This window comes from Cibotium barometz, chromosome 37 (assembly GCF_041138505.1).
Source record: "Cibotium barometz isolate CiBa-2024 chromosome 37, ASM4113850v1, whole genome shotgun sequence".
Taxonomy (NCBI): Eukaryota; Viridiplantae; Streptophyta; class Polypodiopsida; order Cyatheales; family Cibotiaceae; genus Cibotium; species Cibotium barometz.
This window is the reverse complement of record NC_141082.1, coordinates 36,016,251-36,041,756: the sequence shown is the minus strand read 5'-3', so window position 1 is coordinate 36,041,756 and position 25,506 is coordinate 36,016,251. Positions and strand designations below refer to the sequence as shown.

Below are 25,506 nucleotides of genomic sequence, written 5' to 3'. Positions count from 1 at the left end.
TCACCAAGCTTGAGATGTAGATATACCAACTATTTTTGGGGCAGGACAGCAAGAGGGCGTGGAAGATGTTCCATGAGCGACAGCCACCCATAGCTATCATAACACCTGAGGCATGGCATGAATATGCAAGAACTTTATATGAAGTACTAGGGCAGCCCCCCCACCCCTCATCCGCAACTTGCCCGGATCATAGTACTTTTGTCACCATTTGGATGGTTTTGGATGCTATTGACAGACTACGTAATGGAAGAGCCCAAGACCAATATGGTCTGGTAGCAGAACATTTTTCACATGCCAGAGATGTATTGGCACCATTGCTAGTACACATGTTGAACAGGGCCATTTGCGAAGGTTTCCCAGACAGTTGGTCGGCACATACTATTGTACCTCTTTTTAAGAGTGGTGACCCCATGATACCAGGGAACTACAGGACCATCATGATTGGCCATTGCTTGGCCAAGATATTCAGATCTATTTTGGATCGAGAGCTGAGTAGATGGGCTGAGACACATGGACTCAGAGCACTTGGGCAGGCAGGTTTCAGACGAGGATTCACGACTTTGGATCACATATTTACCCTCAGGGCTCTCATTGAGGAGGGACGAGCACGGGGGAAGAGGATATAATGCTGCTTTGTGGACTTCTGCAAAGCCTTTGACACGGTGCCAAGTGCCAAACTCATGAGGAGATTGCATGACATTGGTGTTCCCGAGGAGATGCAGTGGGGCATTTATGCATTATATAAGGCGGTGATAGGCAAAGTATGGACTCCCGCAGGCATGTTGGATACAGTGACTAGCACCATTGGGGTGAAGCAGCGATGCCCACTATCACCCACCCTTTTTGGACTTAACATTGATGAGATATCCGACTACATTGACAGGATGGGGGGGCCAGTCTGGCAAGGGTTTGGATACCCATACTGCTATGATGACATTGTACTTATTTGCAGACGACCTTAAGGGTTTGCAACAGCATTTGGATGCTTTGCAATCGTTTTGTGCAGATAGGGACCTCACAGTGAACCTTGGGAAGACTAAGATTATGGTCTTCAATACTACACAGGCCTGGGTGACTAGATCTGACCATCAGTTCACTTTTAGAGGTGAATCAGTGGAGTGCACCAAATCATGTGTACCTAGGAGTCACATTCAGCGGACCACAGTTTTCTATGAGGCAGGCAGCAGAGGCTAGATTGGCACGTGGATATGCAGCCCTAGGGGCACTAGAGAGACAATGTGCCTACGTTCAGTTTCAGGAGCCGTGCACCAAACTCTGGTTGTTTGACACACTGGTCACACCTACACTCTTATATGGCTCACCCATATGGGGACCCAGCCTCTAGCACACGAGGAGGGAGCCGCTTGTCGACCAGGTTAGACCAGAGAGAGATTTCTATGATGGATGGCAGGTACTAGAGAAACCACTGGTTACTATGATCGCACGCATGATTCGGAGCAAACCATCGCTACCTCATGAGATTGTCAGAGCAGAGATAGGACCCGCACCAGTGGTTACTGAAGCCCTGTTCCAATCAGTGACATTTTTGCAGCTCCCTACACAGAGATACCCACCTAGCACTTACCTCTTCCAGGCAGTTAGCAGCAGACGGCGATACACAATGTTGGTACACTCAGATGTGTACGTGGCTGAGATTACATGGCATGACGATTGATGCACTCCCTCCATTTGATTACAGCCTGGACTGCCCCTTCTTGGACCTTAGTCACTCTGAGGAGAATAGGGTGATCAGGATGGACATCATGAGGCTAGATGCAGAAAGGACACGGTCCAGCCCCCCCCTACCACTAGGCACGAAGATGGCCCACTATCAGGACCCTTTTATACATCTCTCCCCAGATGGCTTTGTGACACGGTCTACATACATGGACACCCACCTCTCACATGGCATTCGCAATGCCATTGGACAGATCCGCACTTCATCACATCAGCTGAGGGTAGAGACTGGCAGATACGGTCTACATACATGGACACCCATCTCTCACATGGCATTCGCAATGCCATTGGACAGATCCGCACTTCATCACATCAGCTGAGGGTAGAGACTGGCAGATACGAGGGGATGAAGCCAGAAGACCGCATTTGTCTGCTATGTCACCAGGAAGTGGAGTCAGAGGAGCACTACATATGCCGATGTACTGTGTACTATGAGATACGAGGGAGATATTGGTGTCTCTTCCGAGAGGGTTTTGGACCATTACGACATGTGATGGAGTTTGAGAATCAAAGGTGGTTGGGGCTTTTCTTATTGGAGCTCAGACGCCATCGAGAGGCTCTCCTACGAGCCAAGACAGCACACTAGGATCCACCCCGCCAGGGAGCCATGACAGATTTTTTCAAGGCCAGGACCACCCCGGCAGATACAACCAGGACCTCCACTACCCCCTCAGCGAGCCACACGTCCCATAGATGTCCTTCAGGAGGAGTCACCCTTGACAAAGCCATAGCACTTTGTCGAGCAAGTCGCCCACGCTTACCAGGACCTCGTCCACTGCTGCCTCATCACCGGTGGATTAGAGCCATCATCACCCGCCACAGGAGATGACTGCCCCACCACTTTAGTTTCTCTATCTTACAGCACCCCATGAGAGAGATACTGAGATGAGCAGATTACACCAGTCTTATGCTAGTTGTAGATATTATACACTTTTGTTGTACCTCAGTAGGAGTATTTTCCTTTCATAGCTGTTTTGGACTGTTTTAGTCCTTTTTGTCTTACTTTTGATGAGACACCATCAGTTGTGTACTATGTTTTGGTCTCATAGGCCACTTTGGCCTTTCGCAAATGGTAATATATCTTTCTGCATTGCATTCTTGTATACCCTACACATATAGGTTGCATACTAAGCCTCTAGCAGTAGTGCTCCATCCATCACACCCCCCCACTAGCTTAGTACTTTCATAGTTTATTTCATGTTTATTTTGTCCTTTTTTTCTAGACATCCAGAGGACATTGATAGTTGTACATTGATTTGTCTCATAGGTCGAGTTCGGCCTCTAGTAGACATTTATACAGCTTTCTTTCTTTCTCTCTGGGCTGGCTGACTGCAGTTTTTCTCTCTCTTCTCTCTTAGAAGCCCAAAACGGGTTGAGATGGAATTAGCCCAAGCCTTGATGCACACGGAAATGAAAAAAGAGATGCAGAAATGGAAGGATGACATGCTCTGAGAGATTAGCACAACAGTTGCATCGTACGAAGGCACTTTGAAGACATGTATGGCTGACCGTGAAAAAGACATCACAGAAATGCAAAACACTTTGGAATCATGTTAAGGCAAAAGTGGTTGCAGGTGAGAAGGAAATGCATTCATGGGCTGAAATTGCCAGTGCCACAAAGAAACAAATTGAGGAAGTCAACCCATGGATTGAAGTAGTAAAAAAACAGAAGGATACACCAGTCAATAAAGTAGAGGTGATGAATGCTACATTGGAAGAGGAAGCCAAGAGACGGGCACGTGCCTTACATGTACGTGTAGTTGGGTGGGAAGAAAAGGGAAATCCCCAAGAGGATGCAAAAGCTTTTGCAACAAAAATTGGAGCCACTGATGTACCCATTACCGGAGCATGGCGAGTAGGCAGAGATGAAACTAGGGCGAAGATATTGATCATCAGGTTTGGTGACTTGGAGAAGAAGAAGGCCTTCCTCTCCAAAGGATGGCCCTTAAGGGGGAAAAGATTTATTTGGATGAGGACCTTACACCGGCACAGATAGCACACCGGAAGGAACACTTGCTGCGTGTGCTTGAGGCAAGGAAAGAGGGGAAATGGGCGGTATATAGAGATGGCCGAGACATCATTACGGAGAGGAGGCCCGCTTGACGGTGCGCGGCCTATGAGACCTTGCGATTCACGGTGTGGAATTGCAATGGAGCCCTTAGAACAGATGCAGGATACTTTGAGGATACTTTCAGACACAGTGATATTGCTATGTATACGGAGACCCATCAGTGCACAAACAAGAGGGTTCCTGACGTACGGGGTTATAGATGGGAATCAGTTTTCCGCCCTCAGCCACGCACAATGGGAGGTACCAGAGGATCTGGAGGAGTGGCAATACTTTACAGGGAGGAGCTTCGTGACAAAATACATGTGGTACATAGAGATGCAGATGCGAGGTACATGTGGGTCCGAATATGCAGAGAGGGGCTCTGCGAGCTACATGTGGCGGTATGCTACTCTCCCCCAGCCCAGTCCAGGTTTGCACCATCAGGAGAGTCACCCTATATACCACTATATGATGATATCATGAGGTTTGCCGGCATGGGAGACATATTACTATTGGGAGACTTTAATGCACGTACAAGCACAGAGCAGACAGAGCTGTATGATACTCAAGAGGCTATGTACCGGGAGATCACGGCAGAGGATGTAGGGTTGCAGAGATCAGCACAGGATGAGGGGGAGATTACAGATTATGGCAGGCATTTTCTCACACTCGGGAATGCACATGGGTTGGTCATATACAATGGCTTATCGAGATGGCAAGGATCAGATGCTCTCATACACTGGAACTCTAAAGGGGGAGCGAGCACAGTGGACTACTTGATGGGATCTCCTTCATTGATACCTGATGTGCGGGGTTTCACAATTCCCAGTAGGCCCATTGGCATAGCAGCCGATCATGCATACCTGAGTTTCACACTAGTAGGTAGATCCCCGAGAGATGGGCCAGCCACTCATCTACCTAGGTACCCAAGATATCAGTTTACACGTGAGACAGTTGGGGTTTACCAAGATGCAGTATTTGATGGCTTGTTCGCTTTAGACCCGCATAGCCCTCTAGACGAGATCACGAGGGGATTGGCAGGTGTACTACATGCATCCGCCTCATACGCTTTTCCCTGCACTATGATCCCTTCCACCCACCCCCGTAGCACTGCCCCACAAAACAGTTGGTATGATGATGAATGTCGTGAGACACGAGCACAGCTATAGCGTGAGATTGCCATTGGGTCTCACACGCATAGACAGGCCAGGATGATCTTTCGACACCTTGTGCGGAGGAAGAAACGAGCCTATCTGGCTAAGCTAGAGGAGGAGATCTAGCAACTCTTCCTGGGGAAGGACAGCGAGAGGGCATGGAAGATGTTTCAGGAGAGACAGCCTGGTATTCCGATTACTGCACCTGAGGCATGGCATACTTATGCTAGAGAACTATATGATACACCAAGACACCCCCCCACACCCCCTCCACTGGGAGCTAGACCAGCTAGCAGCACCTTTTTTACTATGCGGATGGTGCTAGATGCAATAAACAGGTTACAAAATGGAAAGGCACAGGATCATGATGGGCTAGTTGGAGAGCACTTCTCATATGCACGAGACACTTTGGCTCCGCTCATCGTACATGTGTTTAATCGTGCCATTTGTGAGGGTTTCCCGACAAGCTGGACAGAGTATATCATTGTACCACCAAGCAACCACAGGACGATCATGATTGGTCATTACTTGGCCAAACTATATGGCTCTATATTGGAGTCGGAGCTGAGCCGATGGGCAGAGAGGCATGGTCATCGAGCACATGGACAAGCTGGCTTCAGGAAAGGATTTACTACCTTGGATCACATACTGACACTTCGGGCACTTATTGAAGAGGGCAGGGCACAGAAGAGAACGATATACTGACTTCCGCAAAGCCTTCAATACCGTACCACGTGCCAGGCTTATGCGCAGATTGCATGACATTGAGGTACCCGAGGATATGCAGTGGGGGATATATGCTTTGTATGAGTCTGTGACAGGCAGAGTCCGAGCTCCAGGCGGCGGACTATCCGATAGGGTGACCAGCACGATAGGGGTGAAGCAGGGATGCCCGCTATCGTCCACCCTCTTCGGACTGTACATTGATGCGGTCTCTGATTATGTAGACAGATTGGAGGCCCAGGGGCATGCCTGGCAGGGGTGTTGATACCCATCTTGTTATATGCTGATGATATTGTTCTAATCTCAGACTCTCCGGAGGGATTACAGAGACACCTGGATGCATTACAGGCTTTCTGTGTGAATAGAGATCTGACAGTGAACCTTGGGAAAACCAAGGTTATGGTGTTTAACACCACACAAGCATGGGTGACGAGATCAGAGCCTTGGTTCACTTTCCGAGGGGAGCCGGTAGAGTACGTCAGGTCATATGTCTACTTGGGAGTTACTTTCACAGGACCGTGTTTCTCCCTAAAGGAGGCAGCAACAGCTAGATTAGCTCGAGGGCATGCAGCCTTGGGGGCACTTGAGAGGCAGTGTGCACACATACAGTTTCCGGAGCCATGCACCAAATTGTGGCTATTTGATACGCTTGTCACACCGACCCTCCTGTACGGAGCTCCAATTTGGGGGCCCAGTATACATCACAGATCTCAAAGAGGGACAGATGAGGGATGGAGGCAAATGGAGAGACCACTGATTATGATGATTGCCCGCATGATTCGGAGCAAATCAGCAGTACCACATGAGATTGTTCGGGCTAAGTTGGGTGCCCCACCAGTAGTAACCGAGGCCCTATTCCAGGCAGTTACCTTTTTACAGCGGCTATGGGAGCTTCCTCAGCAGAGGTACTCCCGATTGGCATTGACCTCATCCATACAGTTGGCAGAGGATGGAGATACTCATTGTTGGTACGCTCAGATGAGATCATGGTTTAACCTACATGGTTTGCGGATAGAGGCACTACCACCCTTTCAGTACAGGCTGGATTGTCCATTTTTGGATCTCACCCGCTCAGAGCAAAACCGCATGATCAGGATGGATATCATTAGAGTAGACACAGAGAGGACATGGACTAGCCCCCTTGAGCCCTTACGCACGAAAATGGCTCATTACAAGAGCCATTTTCTACACCTCTCACCAGATGATTTTATCACCCGCCCGGCGTACATGAATGTACACCTATCACATGGGATACGTTGTGCCATTGGGCAGGCCCGAACCTCATCACACCAGCTGCGGATTGAGACAGGGCGATATGTGCATCAGATCTTGGATGACCGCATTTGTCAGCTATGCTATTAGGAGGTAGAGACAGAGGAACACTACATTTGCCGATGTACAATATATTATGAGATCCGAGGGAGATATCACTACCTCTTCCAAGAGGGTTTTGGGCCGTTACGCAGGGTCATGGAGTTTGAGGATCAGAGATGCCTGGGATTGTTTCTACTTGAGCTCAGGAGACACAGAGAGACCCTCTTGGCATACAGGAGGCCAAGCCATGATGTACCTAGACAGAGGACCCTCACAGATTTCTTCGGCACCGGCACCGGCACCAGCACCAGCAACCCAGCCCACACACTTCCTGATACCTCCTCCATTGGGCCATCAGGGCATCGACCACGCTCCCAGGCAGTCACCATCGATAGAGCAGTTATCTTATGTCATGCTCGTCGTCCACGCCCACCAAGATCCCAACCACGGCATCCTCACCATCGCCAGATCAGAGCCATTATTGCTCGGTATCGGAGGCGCCTACCTCGCTTCTACGACCTCTCCATTCTAGATAGCCCCATGGCGGAGATACTTGATCTAAGAAGAGGGCAACACTTCAACTGATCAGCATACACGGATCTACTTGATATACATTTTGCAGTATTTTCCAGTATTTTCTACTTGGTATCATCTTGCAGTCTTACAGTTCTGTTCTTATAACTGTAGGACAATCAGTTTATTGTAGTTTTTAGTCTCATTTAGTTGTTCTCTTTGATGAGACACCAACTTCAGATGTACTCTCAGTTTTGGTCTCATAGGCCATTATGGCCTCTTAGAGACGTTAATATATCATTTCATTTCATTTCTTGCGCTGGCCGTACAGCAGTTTCTGGTATTGTTTCCATGCGCTGGCCGGACAGCAGTCCTTGCGGTGGTATTTCATGCGCTGGCCGTACAGCAGGCAGTTATTATATCTCTTCTCTGAGTCCTAGCTGTACGCAACAGCTATCTTATGGAGTTTCTTTACACTACGCTGGCTGTACAGCATACTGAGGCTGATCGTTTCTCTCAGCTGGTCAGTTTAGGCAGCCATACAGTAGCCTTGCAGTCTCCACGTGTGGATTCAGCCAGGGTCCTTCCCTCCAATGTTACTGGCCGTGTAACAGGCGGTGTTTGGAGCTGGTTCAAGGCTGATTTTGGGGACTGTTTTAGGACAGTTTTGGACAGCTTCTAGAGATGTTTGTATCTTGTCTCTAGACTGAGATCTGGGAAAGAGATGTGTTGATGCTTTGTGCAAAATCCGGTGCTGTATGCACCCACACCTTGGTTTATTGTAAAATTTTCTCTCTCATATTGCATAGCATATTTCCATGCTTTGAAAACCAAGGTGGTGGTATAATCAATTGGTATATCCTTGCTGCTACCATAGTTGTCACGGTACGAAAATACGATATCGTACAGTACGATACCGTACGGGAATTCTTGGTACGATATGAAATTTTGGGATACCGTATGATAAAATACGGTTTTTTTTTTCACACTTACAAATTATGGAGCTTTAAGCTTGAATGTGAGGGAAGGTTGGGGGGGGGGAGCAGTCCACAATGCATGATGAACCAGAACATGGAGATGTCTCTCTCCTAGTTGGATCTCCAAGTTGTCTCCAAAAAAGAGCCTATATGGGTAATGTGATTCCAAATGTCTCCCAATGTAGTGTTATGACTAAGGGACCGTCCTTGCACCGATATGGGCAGTGCATCTAAGGCGATAGGTTTAGGGACTCTTCTGTAGATCAAAATGGCCCTGTCCAAATCTTCTCCTTCGTACATAACTTGAGGATCTGACTATCTAGCCTACCTCTACCAGGGATCTCCAAGTGATGTTGCAAGATTCTCTTCTCATCCTACCAATCAAGTGTACACGACCAGTCTACCTTGCCAGATTTTTTGGGTCTCTCAGCAACCTCATATGGAATGCTGAGTAGACACGAAAGTTGCAAAGTATTGCAAGCATTTGGGATCTTGGTTGAGCAGGATTTCTTTTTTTTTTAGCATTTGGAATTTTTGTCTCAAGTTTGGGGGGGGGGGGGGGGGGGATCGTTCCATACGAAACCGTACCGTACGAAAAAAAAAATCATGCCGTATGGAACCATACCATATGAACTGTACGGTACGAATAGGTTTGTACCAGTACGAGAAAGGGAAGGAGATAACATAGCCTTCATCATTGACCACATCTGCCACAAAACGTACACTCTTTTGTGACAGGAAGAAAGCTTTCCGTGGTTCAAGCAGGCCTAACAGAGCACGAAACAACCTACTCCAATGTATGCTTTCCAAGCACATGGTGTTTCCAACGTCAGGTGATCTTCCATGCCATTCTAGTTTCTCTGTTAGCTATTTCCAGTCCATGATTAACCTAGAGTTGAAGGGGTAGCCTGGTAATTTCCTGTAAAAGTGCCCAAAATCACTTCCCAGTAGTCATGGATCATGCACCAAATGTGGCGGATTTCAAAGTGGTGCACATGGCTCACTGCTAACATCTGTGCCCAAGGCTATTTTTGAGCTACAAAATCAGCGAGCAAAGTGGCTTTCCTGGCAATGACATGAGTATGAAGGTCGAGAATGTATGCCCCCATGATGTCTTGGCGTACATAACTTTTCCTTTCGCAGCAATTGAGGCCTTTAGTATTGTGCTTGGTTGCCAAAGTATCTCTAGTATAGTAGACATGTACTCATCCAAGTGATTCTTTGGCCAAGCAAGCAGAGACAAAAAGAACTGTATGTATGCAATGAGAATGGACTGCACTATACGGAGTCTTAACATGTAAAAGGGCCATGTGGCCAACTTCCAATACTGCAATTTAGCATTTATTCTTTGCAAAACCCAATCAGCCTGAGTTTGAATGACGTGTGCCATGCAAGTGGGTAACCCAAATGTCTAACCAACTGATTGGAGGGAACAAGAGTCCCTGGCCACAATACATCATGCCAGGCTTGTGGCTTGAGAAGGATAAGCTTGGATTTTTGGAAATTAATTCGGAGACTTGCAGCTGTACCAAACAGATCCAAGGCATCCATCACAAAGCGGAGATCACGAGGATCATCTTGTGGCATGAAGAAGGAATCATCTGCATAAGCTTGTGCCACAAAATGCTTGCCAGATACACACACACACATATATATATATATTGTCACACACAAGTATGAACAAAAAAAGAAACATTAACAGTAAATATACAATCAAGGGGGGTGATAGAGATAGTAAACATGGACGTTTTTGCTGATCTAAAATTTCATCCTGCAGAGTGCTGAAAATAAGAAGAGACTCAAGGAGTTGGAGGATCAAATTTTGCAAGTCTTATCTAGCAGTGAGGGCAACATATTGGAGGATGAAACTGCAGTGAAAATAATCTCAGAGGCTAAGACTGTTGGCAACGATATCACAGTGAAGCAGGTTAGTGAATTTTCATCTTTAAAGAAATTTTAAGTGTCCAGTGGGTAGGCTGGCAGGTTTTTAATCCAGGGCCCGGCCCTGGGGGCAGAAACCGTTCACCGCCAGGCTACACACCTGTTGTTAACACAGTGCCTAATCCAGTATTATTCTCCAGACGTTGGCAGAAGAAACAGAAAAAAATATTGATGAAGCTCGAAAAGCTTATGCAGCATGTGGCGAATCTGCTGCTGTCCTGTTCTTCTGCATCTCTGATCTGGCTAATATCGACCCCATGTATCAGTATAGCCTGCCATGGTTTTCTTCTCTGTTCGTCACATCGATCACTCTAAGTGAAAAGTCATCTGATTTGAAAAAACGTCTGGCCATCATCCACAAATTTTTCCTCCTTGTTCTCTACAAAAACATATGCCGGTCCTTATTTGAGAAGGACAAGCTTTTGTTCTCTTGCCTCTTGGCGTATCGGGTTTTGGAGGTCGAGAAGAAGATATCTCCAGAAGAGTGGACATTTCTCTTGACTGGAGGGATGGGTTCTTCGGTTGCGAGGTCCAACCCGGCTTCAGAATGGCTTTCTGAGAAATCATGGGGAGAAATCATGAGACTCAGTAAGCTATCAGCCTTTGAGCACCTGGACCTTCATATATCAACCTATCCATCGGATTGGAAAGCCATTTATGAGTCTATGGAGCCTCACAAACAAAGGTTTCCTGGGAAACTATCACAACTAGGCTCCTTTCAGAGATTGCTTCTTCTGCGTTGCATTCGACCAGACAAAGTGATCCCAGCAATTCATGAGTTTGTAGCTGAGCAAATGGGGCCTGAGTTTGTCCAGCCTCCACAGTTCAATCTTGAAGCATGTTACCAAGAGTCAAGTGCCATCTGCCCACTTATTTTTGTTTTATCAGCTGGAAGTGATCCTACGGCTGCATTGCTCACATTTGCAGGTGAGTTCTTAACCCTCACAAACCTATTCTGTGCATGTTCAATGGGTTCAGTTTTAGCTGTAAATTTATTTTTTTTCTTTGAATTCGCTTTGAGTAGAATGCAACCGACGGGCCTTTACAGATATACGCCGCAGGTCTTTTGTGCTTAGATGATCTGACAATGGGCAGGGGCCAGCTGCTCATGGTTGGCCAATCAAGCCCGTCATCACCTGTCCATCCCAGATCTTGCGGAGTATTTGTGTAAAGGCCCTAACAATGCAATTATGCCCAAGCATCCTGTTTAATAGAAGCTAAATGTCCATCTGTGCTTTTCCTTATTTCGTGTAGCTGAGAAGGAAATGGCAGATAAAATTGCACCTGTCTCCCTTGGTCAAGGTCAAGGACCCAAAGCAGCATCACTTATAATGGATGCTATGGCCACAGGTGTTCCTAACCACTTTTGCCTGCAAGGAAGAAACACAACACCATGCATACATTTCTAGTGTGATTTCATGTGAGAGGGGCACTTTTTTTAATGTACTCTTATATATGGACAGGTTCATGGGTGCTACTTCAGAACTGTCATCTGGCACCATCCTGGATGCCAGAGCTTGAGAGGATATGTGAAAACGTTCCCAGTGAAGTGAATCCGAGTTTTCGCTTGTGGATGACATCATATCCAAGCCCGAAGTTTCCAATAACTGTATTGCAGGTACTATTCTGTTTTTAATATTAGATCTGTCTGACCATATTTGAACAGTGAATGCTGCTACCATGTTAAGGGTCTTGAGGCTAGAAACGTTATTTATGATGTGTTTAGAATGGAGTCAAGATGACTAATGAGCCGCCAAAAGGTCTGAGAGCAAATATGAAAAGGTCATATGGGCTTGACCCAATATGCAATGAGGAATTCTTCGAGAGCTGTAATCAGCCTGCAGTGTTCAAATGTCTCCTCTTTGGACTGTGTTTCTTCCATGCCGTGGTTCAAGAAAGGAAAAAATTTGGGCCCTTGGGTTGGAACATACCTTATGGATTTGACGATGGAGATCTAAGAATCAGGTTTGCGAATTACGCCAGTCAAAGGCATGTAAAACAGTTTTTTTTTTTTTGTGCACGTGCACGTGCCCACGCGTGTGCTTGCGTGAGCATGTGTGTGCACGCATTTGGTGTAAGCACTCTCATCATCTTTGCTGATCAGCTTTTGTGCACGCATTTGGTGTAAGCATCCTTATCGTCTTTGCTGATCAGCTTTTGACATTTTGCAGTGTACGCCAACTACACATGTTTATAAATGAAAGCACTCCAAGTAACCTTCCATTACAAGCACTAAACTATGTCACTGGAGAATGCAATTATGGCGGACGGGTTACAGGTACCCGCATCTGCAACAGCTATCAAACGCTTTCTTCTAAATGTTCCATGTCTGTTGTTTTTCCCTTCTACCATGTATTGGGAATATTGGGCGATGAATCTGTTTTTTGGTGACCATGATCGTGCATAGATGCATTCTTTTTTGGATTAGAACTGGTGAAAACGGGAAGGTGAGTGCTGTTGCATGGTTGACTCAGTCTGGCCCACTGCTTCTTTTTGAGGCCACCTGTGATGCAGATCCTGTTATTCTTGTCCGTAGTAGCTCAGAGATGTTTGCTTCAGGATATCCTTCAATTACGTTACACACCAGTATTGACACGACCTGGGAGATTATTGCTAGTATCACGGTGTGGCATATCTGGAAGACCAGATGCTCAGAGGCCTTCCGAGCTATTCATGTTTTTGACACCCAGTGTATCTGCAGTATATGGAGTGACATCGTTCATACTCTTTTGGCCATCTAGGCCCGTATACAGGGATCTTCTAGAGCTGCGCAAGCAAAACGCAGCAGATTTATAAGAGAGTGGAACCATGGTATTTTCTTCTCCTCCACTCTTATGGGGATTTTATGGCAGCATAGTGCCCCCAATTGGTTGAGATCTCCCTTTGTATGATTTTATACGACTCAACAGAAGTCTCTTTTCTGGGAGCAGATAAAGAAAGTGCATTTCACTCCTTGACTTTTACAAATGGGGACATCAACCGGGATGCTGGAATCAGGAGAGGATGACCTGAACCACCTCCAGCCAAGTCTTCTCCATGATCTTCTAGCTCAGAATAACTGGGGGAACCAGCTTGTTTGTTTTTTTCTTTCTTTCTTTTTTTCCCTCAGAGATTATTTATTATATTTATATGTCAGGGTTCGCACCCTGGATCTGCACATTGGCAGACCAGGGTTTTACCGCTTGGGCTAGAGCCTGTTGGCATTCTTAATTGCCTTCATCCTTGATTTTGACCATGTTTATATTTGATGTTTTTATTTGATTTTTAGATGACAAAGACAGGCTCTTGCTGATTGCAATCTTGAAGAGAGTCTACTGTAAGGATATAATTCAAACTGGCTATAAGCTCTCAGAATCTGGAAAATATGTCACCCCATCACCAGGGGACTTGGGATCTTACCTGTCTCATATTGATGACTTTCCTGTGATCCCCATGCCAGAGGCCTTTGGTTTACATGCTAATGCAGACATCACCAAGGACTTGAATGAGACAAACCTGCTCTTGACATCCATGCTCCAAGCTTCAATGGCTACAGGAGGGGGGAGCTCCAGTGGCCCAAAAGCATCAGAAACAATCGCGGAAGTTGTTGGAAACCTTATAAAAATGCTTCCATTAAACTTTGATATAGAGGCTTGTGAGAGAAAGTATCCCATTCTGTACGAAGAAAGCATGCACTCGGTCCTTAGCCAAGAAATGGCTCGTTTCAACAAACTTCTTGATCGGTATGTAGTTTCCCTACTGTGCAAGTGTCTCTTGCCTTCCTTAATCAGTAGAGGATGAAGAAAATGTGAACCGGCCCCTTTTGATTAAAGGATTAATCACACCCTAATCGTTTAGAAGGACTATCTTCAAAGAGTTTGAGATAAGACCTACCTCCCTCTGATTATCATTGCAGGATCAGGACAACACTGAAAAGCATGGAGAAAGCAATACGAGGAGTGGTCGTCATGTCTGCTGAAATAGAAAAGGCTTATCACAGTATTGCTGTAAACCAGGTGGGTCCCTTTCATGGGGTTGGTTTGGTTGTACTCTGCAAATAAAGGGGGGGGGGGGGGGGGGGGGGGGGGGGGGGGGGGTGGGAGTGGAACTAGAACAAAGTTTTGGATTCTGATAATTAATCTGTTTCACTTTTCTCTAGGTTCCTGATATCTGGAAGAAAGTCTCGTATCCTTCTTTGAAATCACTCTCTTCATACTTCACCGATCTCCTCAAACGTATCGAAATGCTACAAGCCTGGTATGAAAGCGGACCTCCAGTTATCCATTGGATTAGTGGTTTCTTCTTTGCACAATCCTTCATGACGGCCTCACTGCAAAACTACGCTCGAAAACACAAGCTGGCCATTGATACACTTGCATTTGACTTCCAAATTCTCGAAAAAGAACCCAAAACTGCACCTGATGAGGGGGTGTTCATCAAGGGTTTTTTCCTAGAGGGATGTGCATGGGATCCTGCAGAGAGGTGTTTGTGTGAATCGAAGCCAAAAGTTATCCATGTGCCTGCCCCAATCGTCTGGCTGAAGCCTTCTCCAGCAGCAAAAATCCAACCTTATCCCCATTACAACTGTCCGGTTTACAGGACGGCAGAAAGAAGGGGAGTCCTTGCCACGACAGGACATTCAACCAACTTTCTCATGAGTATAAGGCTGCCTTCTAAGCACCCTTCAAGCCACTGGATACAGCGTGGAGTGGCTATGATATGCTCCCTCAGTGAGTAGAACTTCCACATGCATATTGTGTAGATGAGGACGTTTGCACTATGGTGAGTACATGAAAGCATCCAAAGAGCACATCTGCTGACATATGTTACAATGATGTGTGGAGCATGATGGAAATATGTATAAACATTTGGCAGAGGCTCTATATCCACCATTTTCGGTGCCTTCTTCTGTGTCTTGTAATGGGCACTTTGGGACATCACACAGTCCATTTTGCCTTTGTATGGAGCACATGGCCTATTGCATATTGATGTCCATAGGGACATCCGCACACTACCCTTACGATGATAAGGCTATGGACATGCAAAGATCTCTGGGTTCTTGTGGTGTCATAGACTTGATGTGTGAACATGGACGAGTCCCAGGATGAAAGATTGGAAGTACTTGAAGTGTGTGCACTACTTAAATACATATTCACTTTGTAAATGTCTTTTTGTGGATTGACATGGTTACTGAAGATTGAACAAACCTGAAGAATGCTTCCTCTTGAGAGTGATTTATGCCAAATGTGATGCAGTTATGAAGCCCTACATTAGAGATAACTAGCAAGGTGCACACATTTCTACTTCAAAATCTCATGCTGACACATTGTGATAGAATGTCTCAAGCTAGGTGCCAGTAGTGTCTGTATGAGATGATAACTTGTTTTAAGCCTACTTCACAAGGGAGCTTATCATGGCTTCATATCATAATTTTTACTCATCCTCTTCCTATTCAAGAGTTGTGTGTTGTTTGAATGACAAATCATACTTGCGTGCACACAATTGTCATGGACTCTAGCTATTTTAAAACTCTTTAGAATGCCACCTCACTCAGTGTACCATTGTGTTGATTTGTTTACTTGCAAGGTGCTGGAGGGTCAGTTTTCTGATGCCTTTATGTCAATATTGCATGTCAGTTAAATTTGTTGCTTGTGTGCCTTGAAAGCATTTTGCCCAATTTGTTTGTTCTTTAGTTTCATCGTGGATATTTCTTTGATGGTCTGATTCTTATGAAATATGAACAAGACATGCATTATTTGGGATCGTTCTCTCTTTCATTTTTCGTAAAGGTAAGAATGTAATATTATGCAAAGGTAATGTACATAGGCATCATGGCCAACAGCTGGGCTAGAACACAAACAAACTCAGAAAAAGGGGGGAGGGGGGACAGAATTAGTAGACAGTAGACAGTCCAGACAACTGATACATTTTCCCTAGCAGTGACGATGCCGCCGGGAAAAAACCCTCTATTAACTATGCAAGCAATGGAACTGTGCGGATGATCCAAATCCAAGAGGCAGCCAACTCTCGGCCTATCACATGCGCGGAAGCCATGGCCAAAAGCTGCCACAGCACTAAGCCCCGAATTCGTCCATTACTTGGGATCGCTCTCTCTCTCTCTCTCTAGATTGTCACAGTCGATCAGGACGCACATACGATGGATGGAGATCGATGGAGAGACCGCTTGTGTCCATGATCTCCAGGATGATTCAGGGTAAGGCCTCGATAGCCCATGAGATTATCAGAGCCGAGATGGGAGCACCACCGATCATAGTCGAGGCTCTTGCCAGATCAGTGTCCTTCATTCATAGTACCTGGGAGCTTCCCCGACACAGGTATGCACGACTTGCTTTAGAGTCCTCTCATCAGCTAGCCATGGAGGGAGACACTTCATGTTGGTATGCACAGATAGCATCCTGGTTTGAGCTCCATGGGTTCAGTTTAGACAGACTTCCACCCTTCCAGTACTCTCTGGAGGCACCCTCTCTCACCTTGACACATTCTTGAGATTAGTAGTGTCATCAGACAAGACCTCATTCAGCTGGACACTAGGAGGACATGGCTAGAGCCCTCACAGGAGTCGGGGACGAAGATGGCTTTCTATAGAGACCATCTTCTCCGCACCATTGAGGATGGCTTTATACTTAGACCGAGATACATGGATATCCATCTGTCTCATGGATTGAGGTGCGCCATTGGGTAGATCCGCACCTCTTCACATCAGTTAGAGATAAAGATAGGTAGATTTAGAGGCATACCTCCAGGGGACACGATTTGTCAGATTTGTTGGATAGAGCCAGAGATGGAGGAGCACTACATTTGTTGTTGCACAGCATATTATGAGATTCGAGGGCGCTACCATTGCCAAAGCAATAGACCACCAACATGTTGGACATGACCTTTCACCCTTGATTGTGAATCAAAGATGAAAGCATTTCGCATGAGCCAATTATGCCAAAGACCCAACCATCAAAAGAAAAAGAAGAAGACCTCATGTTGCTGATTGTTCCCCCCGGGTTGATCATGTCCAAATATCCACTGCTTGGGTGACAAAGTGTGTCCAGTCACCATTTGCCACACTGAAAAGATGAACTCCCATATCTAGCGAGCCACCGAGCAAGAAATAAATTTGTGCCGACCAGATTCTGGACAAGTCTGGCAGAAGAAACAGTTGCCATTCAAAAGTCTCCAACGCTGAAGGGCAGTGGCCAAAGGCAGGCCCCCAACCATGACTCGCCAAATAAACACTTTGCCATGAAAAGAAAGCTTCGAATGCCAACCACAAAATAGGATGCGCTTCCACCAGGAGGTCGTTTTCTTAACATTCCATACTTTATTAGCTTTTTCTGCAATCCAACCCTTCTCTTGGACCAAAAGATGATATACAACATTAGCGGAAGCCTTCAACAGCATGGTCTTGCGACCCAACACCCAATCATCCCATGCATGAGAAGAATCCATCCTAGGAAGGCGCCCCAGAGAAAACCGAATACACACCTCAGGGCACACGAAATCTATGACAAGCATAGTGGAAGGATAACATTCGCAGCCGCCCAGGAAACAAAGTATCAAACATCCTCACAACACCCAATATCGCCATACAATTGAATTGCCGTCTACAATTATTCTTCTCTAGCCAAGTAGTCACACGAGAGGTGGCCAACACCTCTGCAAGCAGGGAGTTCTCATCTTGACGAGAATCTGGAGGTCTCCAAGATGTGAACCGTATAACCTCTTGCCATGATTTAACCAAATGATCCAATAGAGGAGAAGCAGATATACGCACAGATTGTGAAGCATTTAAAACATCCCACCAAGATGCAACAATCCAAGTCTTCCCATGCACAATACCCACATCCTCCAAAAATGCAAGTCATATCTGTCCATGGTTGGGAATCAACACACACAGCCTAAAGTAAAGTCCACCTACAGGCAAGGTGTACCCAGACATCCAGTAGAGATGCCCCTCCCAATCTCTTCGGGGTGGTAATATGCTTCCATGAAACCCAAGACAACCGTGGATTATTGCCTTTCTTTTTCCACAACATGAATCGAAGAGCGACTGGGTGAGAGCTATCAAAGTCTTTCGAGACCAAGGAAGTAAGCATAATGTCATGTGCCACTTTCAGAGTCGGGTGTGAAACGGCCATGCCTGAGACTTCTAGTACACAGCCTTATCCCCAATACGGCTTGAGATCCAGTCTAAAAGTCGCTTGTTAGTGACATCCACCTCGATAGGATAGCCCAAGTGACATACAATGGTCCCACGTGCGGCACAACATGATCCTACCAAGCAAGCTCCTGTAAATCTCTCTCTATGCAACTAAAAAGGGTTGACTTCTAGGTATTTATATACAACCTAGAAGCTTTCGCAAACAAAGGGCAAGCTACCATTGCCCTTTCAACCTATTTGAACATTAAGGATATTATGCAAGATACTCTCTCTCTCTCTCTCTCTCTCTCTCTCTCTCATGTTTTTTTGTGCGTTGGTGGTGCTGCCATCTATGACGCATTGCAGGCACCTTGTATCCCTTATCCCACCCACCTTGTTCAAGCCCCCAAGGCAGCAACTAGGGGGAATAGCCAAGATGAACCTACAGGAGCTAGAGGCATACATCAAGACCATGGAGGACAACATCGAGAAGGCATTGATTGAGCGGAAAAAGGTGTTGGACAAGGTTTTCAACCAATAGTTGGAAGGCCTCTTCAAGGAGGTCCAGGGTAAGAAAAGCAAGATTGAAGAATTGGAGGCAAAGTTATACCATCAGGAGGAGATTCAATCGTTGAAAAAGACCCAGATGCAACAACAGGCGAGGCTGCATGATAGTGAAACTCCCACCATAAATGGAAGCCCTGAAGGCCGCTATCAAGGACCATACATACAGTGAAGTAAGGGAAATTGAATATACAAGAGGATCTAAGAACAGACTTGGAGTAGCTAAAGGCTGCGAGTGATAAGTTGCGGCAGGAAGAACTGCAAACCACCAAGAAAGATTGGGTGGAGGTGGTGAAGAAGAACAAACCCCCATAGAGCATCACACATGAGAATCTTGAGGAGAAACACAAGAAAGATAGGACCCTCCATGTGCGAGTGCAGGGGCTACATCTCAGGATTTTCCCCCAAGGTAGATGCCATGACACTTTGCCAAATGAAAGGAGTGGATGGGCCCCCCCTACCTTTGCAGATACATGAGGGCAAGGAAGGATATGACATGGGAGTGGCCTCTCATCATCAAATTATCTACTGATGCCACCAACCTTCTTAGACAGACGGGCTGCCCTCAAGGCCACACTGGTGTACATGGGGAATGATCTCACCCCAGCATTGGTGGCACACCAACGTGAGGTGATGGTGACAGTTCATGAGGTCCATAGAGCGGGTAAGTGGGATGTCTACAAAGATGAAAGGTCATTATCACTAAGCGTTGTTTTCAATTAGGGACGCGAGGTCTATGAGACCACAGGAACAAAGACAGAAGGTTTATCTCTTTCCTAGCTTTGTCTAAATTGAAAGCAATAAATAGTTGAGGCTAAAGGCACAACCCACGAAGAATGCAATATGGAAGTGGTAATTGTTGACCTTGGGCACACATGAGTGGGATTACAACATCTTGGAGAGGCTCTTAGTCTAAGCAGGTGTTGAGCATCTGATTTGCTCTCAATATCTAGGCCAAATATAAAGGCACATAAAACCCTTAATGGCACATATAATACAAGATCAATTAAGAGAAGGCAACAATGACATATGAACATGGCTCTTTATCAGTTATTTCCAAGGTGTTTTTTTCTAAACTCTAGATGGGGAGGACAAACATTAAACCTTCAATATCTAGGACCTTAGATTTGTGCAACACATGTTAATGGTGACATGGCTTATTTTTGTGAAGTTGCATCCTTGTCAGATGGTGAAATCAGGATCCAAGATGCAGTTGGTCATGGCTTTGACACTGCAAAATGGAGACAATGGTAAAGTCCAGGTAGGAACATTAGATAGTGAAGATCAACCATAGTTTGCAATTAGTGTAAGGAAACAGCCGGCCTAGAACAGTAATCAGAGGAGGTGGCCATTGCCAGGAAGCAAAAGCCAGAATAAGCGAGAGCGGAGAAGCTGGTTTGGAACTGTGTGCAAGGATGGTTGACGCGCAGCTATAAAAGCCCAACCAGTCTCAACGAACTGAGTAGAGAGGGTGGGTGATAGGAAGCCTTAGCCTGAGAGGGATGCTCTGGGCTAGCATGAGCACAGGGGATGTTTGACAAGCTTCCAGTTCATAGTCCTACATCAAGGTGCTATCCAAGCTTCTATATGAAGGATCCTATCATTGCTGCAATTTGACAACAATAGAAGTCGAAGCTACATATCAAAGTGCATGAGGTCTTCACTACTTCAAGGGAGAATAAGACTGCAAGTTTTTGGTATTGATTCAATTTTCAGCTCTTCTTTCTACTATTTTTTTAGAAATTCCATCACTCTCTTACACCTTCAAGCTCATTCTTGAAATCATGGTTTTTTGTCACACACTAGAACTCTAGCCTTGACCATGACATTGATGGAATTTTATTGTATGAAAAACATGAGATCATGCAAGGAAACAACTGTAAGTATCAACCTCTTATATCTGCAGATGTTAGCAAAAATTCTGCTCTCTCCATGACAGATTCTCCAAGACGAGGAGTAAGGCACCTTTTTAAAAAAGGTCTCAGAAGACAAAAGAAAAGATATCAAAGCAATAACATGTGTTTGTTATATGTGAAAGGGGATCCTTCCTCTTTTTCCATCACCTAAAAGCACCCAAATAGAATAGGAAAGATGTTGCAAGTCTAAGCACCAACCCTATGTCAGCCTCCTTTGTGTTGTGGATATTTGTGATAAGGTCTTGTCATCATTTGATTTTGATGAAAGTTGGAGTTGACATATAAACAATCATTGTAGAATCATTATACACTTTATAAAACCTTTTGCCCCTGTAAGTGAGTGAGACAAGGGATATATAAGTAGATTATCTTGAAAGTAGGCAGGTGTTGCCTCCCCAAGTTTGAGTGGTTTCCAAGGTTTACTTTGATTGTCTGGTCGAGATTCTCTAAATAGCATCATAAACATCACAAACCTCTTCTTGTTATGGGTGCTGGAGTTCAAATTTACAACAATGATATAATCTTTGGTCCTCGAGCCTCATGTCAGAAATGTTCTATGTCTTGGGTTCATTGTGGAGGTGCTTAGCTCCCTCAGAACGGAGTACAAATGGTTCTTACTGTCGAGTCTTTCCAAATGGATGAGAGATGTCCACCTATCTCCACATCTTCTAGAAGAAATCGTGCATGCAAAAGTGTGTGATGAAGAGGATCTCTACTGATCCAAGTTATATATCACTAGTTTAGGTTTGTCAGTTACTGTGAATGATGTCAGTTTCTAGTTTGCTAGTTGGCTATCAATATTATACTCAATGTGAAAATGAGAGCTTTCTTGTTATCTACCATTGTCTCAAAGTTTCATTTAAATGTCTTTTATTGCATAACAAGAGAAGTTTTTTTTGATTGAGGAAAGAGGACTTGTGCTGGTGTGTGATGAGAATTGTTTAGTGTAACTTCATTAGGGATTTACTGTACAACTTGTCAACTATAGAGACACTCAGGTTCAAAGGCCAAGTCTCACATGTTGTGGTGTCTCCACAGAGGAGAAAGAAGATGTGTGTTAGAGCTTTGATCAATAAGTCAGATTCCGCTTGTGGGTCAACTCAAGACCTATGGTGGCTGATTCAGGGTATGAATTATTCATAGGAAAAAATGGGGAGAATGTGGATATACTTTTAAGAGGGATAGAATTGGCAGACCTTAGCAAAAATAGGGATGATGATGCATACAAAGTCCGAATGGTAGGGTTACTCCTGGAAGGAGCAGCTAGAGAGTGGTATGAGGATGTGTTAGCAAAAGAGGACAAGGGTAATTGGGAGCGCTTGAGGAATACTTTAAGAAGGGAGTATGGGAGGGCTGATAATCCATAGGACCTTTGGAGGGAACTCAATATATTGTATCAAGGGGAACAAGAAGGGATTATAGCCTTTGTAAATAGGTTTGAAGAGGTATGGAGAAGAATTGTGAGGGTTTTGGGAGAAAATCAATTACCACCCGATTTCTTAAAGAAAGACAAATTTATAGAATTGTTACATGGTGTTATTAAAAGGAAAAGCTGAAACTCAAAGGACCCGAACACTTATGACGAGGCAGTTAGGTTGGCTACAAAGCAATGGAAGAAAAAGGTAAGGAAATAAGAGCTGGCTCGAAAGAAAAGAGAAATAGGCATATCAACTAGATATGACCATGGAACATGTGGACATGTCGTGGACCCTTTGCTTGTTGACATACATGTAGAAAGGGAGCATCGTGTTAAGACTCTAAGGACTGTTGAGCCAAATAGAGGACAACATGGTCTACATCAAGAAATTCAAAGATTAACTGAGCAAATTGGAAATCTTAATCTTTCTATGCAAGTTATTCAGAACCAAGTTAGAAGACCACAAGGAGGAAGGCCATAAATAAATCGAATGGAACACTTCCAATGCTACAATTGTAGGGAGAGGGGACATATAGCTCCTCAATGTCCTCAACCAAGGAGAGAGCCAGGAGATGTGTATCCGATCATTCAAAGGCTGGAAGGTAATAGAAATGTAAATAATGGAAATCAAGGACCAATGCAAGGGCAAGCACAACCCCAAGGTCCTTTGGGTAATGTGCATGTACTTGAAACCTTTGAGGAAGATGAGGATGAAGATGATATGTTGGCCAATAAAAGAACAAGAATATAAAGATCTAAGTTTGAAGGTGTAGATAAAGAATCAAGGGCCAAGAAAAAAAAGGGAAAAGGGAAAGTCAACCATGGAGAAACCAGAATCTAGCATGCAAGGAAATGCTAAAGCTAAAAGAAGAAAGATTGGCATGGATGATTTTCAGTTGGGTGAGGGGAAGTCTCCTTATAGTCTCTTGGCGAATGTGAAGCACAAAAAGGCAGATATCACGTATGGTCAGCTTTTACAAATGAACTCCATAATAAGACGACAATGGCATAAACTTGCAAGTGTTAGACGAGCTAAGTTTAAAATGCAAGAGACTAATGTGGTTCAATTAAGTAGGGTTTCCGATATTTTGCATATTGATGATGTTTGGATTCATGGGGCAAGAAAGTGAGCAAAGTCTACATAGATGGTGGAGCTCAGGTATGTGTCATGAGTAAAGAAGTTGTACATGATCTTGGTTTAGAAGTAACAGGCAAGTCTATCTTCAGTGTAAAAATGGCCAATGGTTCAAAGGTAAATGTCTTGGTGTGATGGAGGGCACGGAGTTAAATATTCTTAGACAAAAGGTGGTCATTGATATGCATGTCATGCCAGTAGGGGTTGGGCCATATCGCATCATTTTGGGAAGACCCTGGCTAATTGCAATGAAATCTAGGCAGGATTTGGTATAGAGGTTGCATTGATTTATTTGTTGACAGACCTAAAGAGAAGAGGACAAGATATGATTTAAACATTGGCAAGATTCTAGAAATTGGGGAAAAGCTGGAGTCAGAAAAAGGAGCTGGTTCAGCCTCTTTTGATAGCTATGATGCTTATTCTATAGGCTTCTCAAATGAAACTGATAAGGAATCAGCAATGGATTAAAGTCTTTTGGAACTTGAAGTAGATATTTGTGGCATGCAAATGACTAACCACACAACGGGACCAGCTTGTGCTCAAGGTGAGAAACCCAACATTCCAAAAACTGAGCTTATGGAGATGCTTGCATAAGTGATCCAACCAGTGATAAGGAAAGAGAGCAATGGAGTATTACTTGACAAACACCCCAAACTTTTTTCCAAAGACTATACTCAAATGAGAGGTACTTTGAGTATGGTTCATGAGATTAAATTAAAAGAGGGAGCAAAGCTCATAGCCCAGAAATTGAGAAGATTAGGGACTATTCAAAGACTGATCTTGGAGGCAGAAGTCACTAAATTAATACTGACTGGTTTCATATACTCTGTCTTGATGATGCAGAATGGGTTTCCCCTATAGTCATTATGCCTAAGAAGGGTAACAAGTGGAGAGTTTGTGTGGATTACAAACCCCTTAATGCTACTACAAAAAGGCATCATTATCCTCTTCCTTTTCAGGATGAGATATTAGACCAGGCGGCAAGGCATGAGAGATACTTAGTTTTTGATGGTTTTAGTGGCTATTTTCAAACTAGGATAACCCCAAAAAATCAGAAAAAGACCAGCTTATTACTCCATGGGGAGTGTTTTGTTATAGAGTTATGTCTTTTGGACTTCTCAATGCTTATGTTAGTTTTTAAAGTTGGGTAGACAAAATCCTTGGAAACTTTGTTGGGATATTTATGGATGACTTCCGTGTTTACATTGACAGGTGGATACATGTGGAGAGGCTTGACTCAATGTTTACACGCCTTGATGATGATGGAGCCCAGTTCAATCTAGCTAAATGTAAGATAGCAAGAGCTTGAGTGGTACTCTTGGGTCATGAAGTAAGTGAAAATGGAATAGCCCCAGATCCTTCAAAAGTGGAAGGCTTACTATAAATGGAGAGCCCAAGGTCAACCAAGGAGCTAATGAGTTTTTTAAAAAAACTCAAGTATTTGTCTAGATCTTTTTGTATGCTTGCAGAACATGTTTATCCTTTGCAAAAAGCCAGTCAAAGAGATCCATTTATGTGGAGTCAAGTGGAAGAGAATTCTTTCGAGAATCTTAAAGATATGATTTATGCTCTTCCAATAATGATGCCCCCAGATTGGAGCCAGCCTTTCTATCTGAACCTTAGTGTTGGAAAGCATGCAGTAGTAGCAGTGCTTATGTAGAAAGGGACAAAGCAATCTTATATGAGGCCCGTTTTTTATATTAGCAAGACAATGGGTGAGATGGAGAAGACATGTCATGAGGTTGAGTTGTTAATATGGACACTTGTGTATGCCACTAAAATATTGAAATCTTATTTGATTTATAGATCTTTTGTTGTTCTTACCTCTTGTAATTTGTTGTCTCATGTGATGAGATATCCAAGTGACAATCCAAAGGTACAAAAATGGATTATGACTTTACAAGAATTTGACATAAGTTTCATCAAAGAAGATA

The 25,506-nt window shown here is 44.6% G+C and overlaps 1 protein-coding gene across 9 annotated transcripts in view; it reads left to right on the top strand.

The window, feature by feature from the left end:
- The window catches only part of LOC147617231 (uncharacterized), a 258,130-nt gene extending 232,842 nt beyond the window's left edge, over positions 1–25,288 (top strand). For 7 of the 9 annotated variants that reach the window (XM_086776859.1, XM_086776858.1, XM_086776854.1 and 4 more), the window contains 9 exons: positions 10,246–10,395; positions 10,550–11,336; positions 11,664–11,759; positions 11,873–12,027; positions 12,136–12,374; positions 12,581–12,687; positions 13,678–14,131; positions 14,305–14,404; positions 14,548–15,594. In XM_086776859.1, the coding sequence (XP_086632985.1) occupies positions 10,246–10,395; positions 10,550–11,336; positions 11,664–11,759; positions 11,873–12,027; positions 12,136–12,374; positions 12,581–12,687; positions 13,678–14,131; positions 14,305–14,404; positions 14,548–15,126 (2,667 nt within the window). In that variant the 3' untranslated portion in view covers positions 15,127–15,594. Of the gene's footprint in view, positions 1–10,245; positions 10,396–10,549; positions 11,337–11,663; positions 11,760–11,872; positions 12,028–12,135; positions 12,375–12,580; positions 12,688–13,677; positions 14,132–14,304; positions 14,405–14,547; positions 15,595–24,784 lie in introns of those variants that run through there. The other 2 variants (XM_086776855.1, XM_086776852.1) reach the window with 2 other exon arrangements.
- Positions 25,289–25,506: the final 218 nt, after the last annotated feature.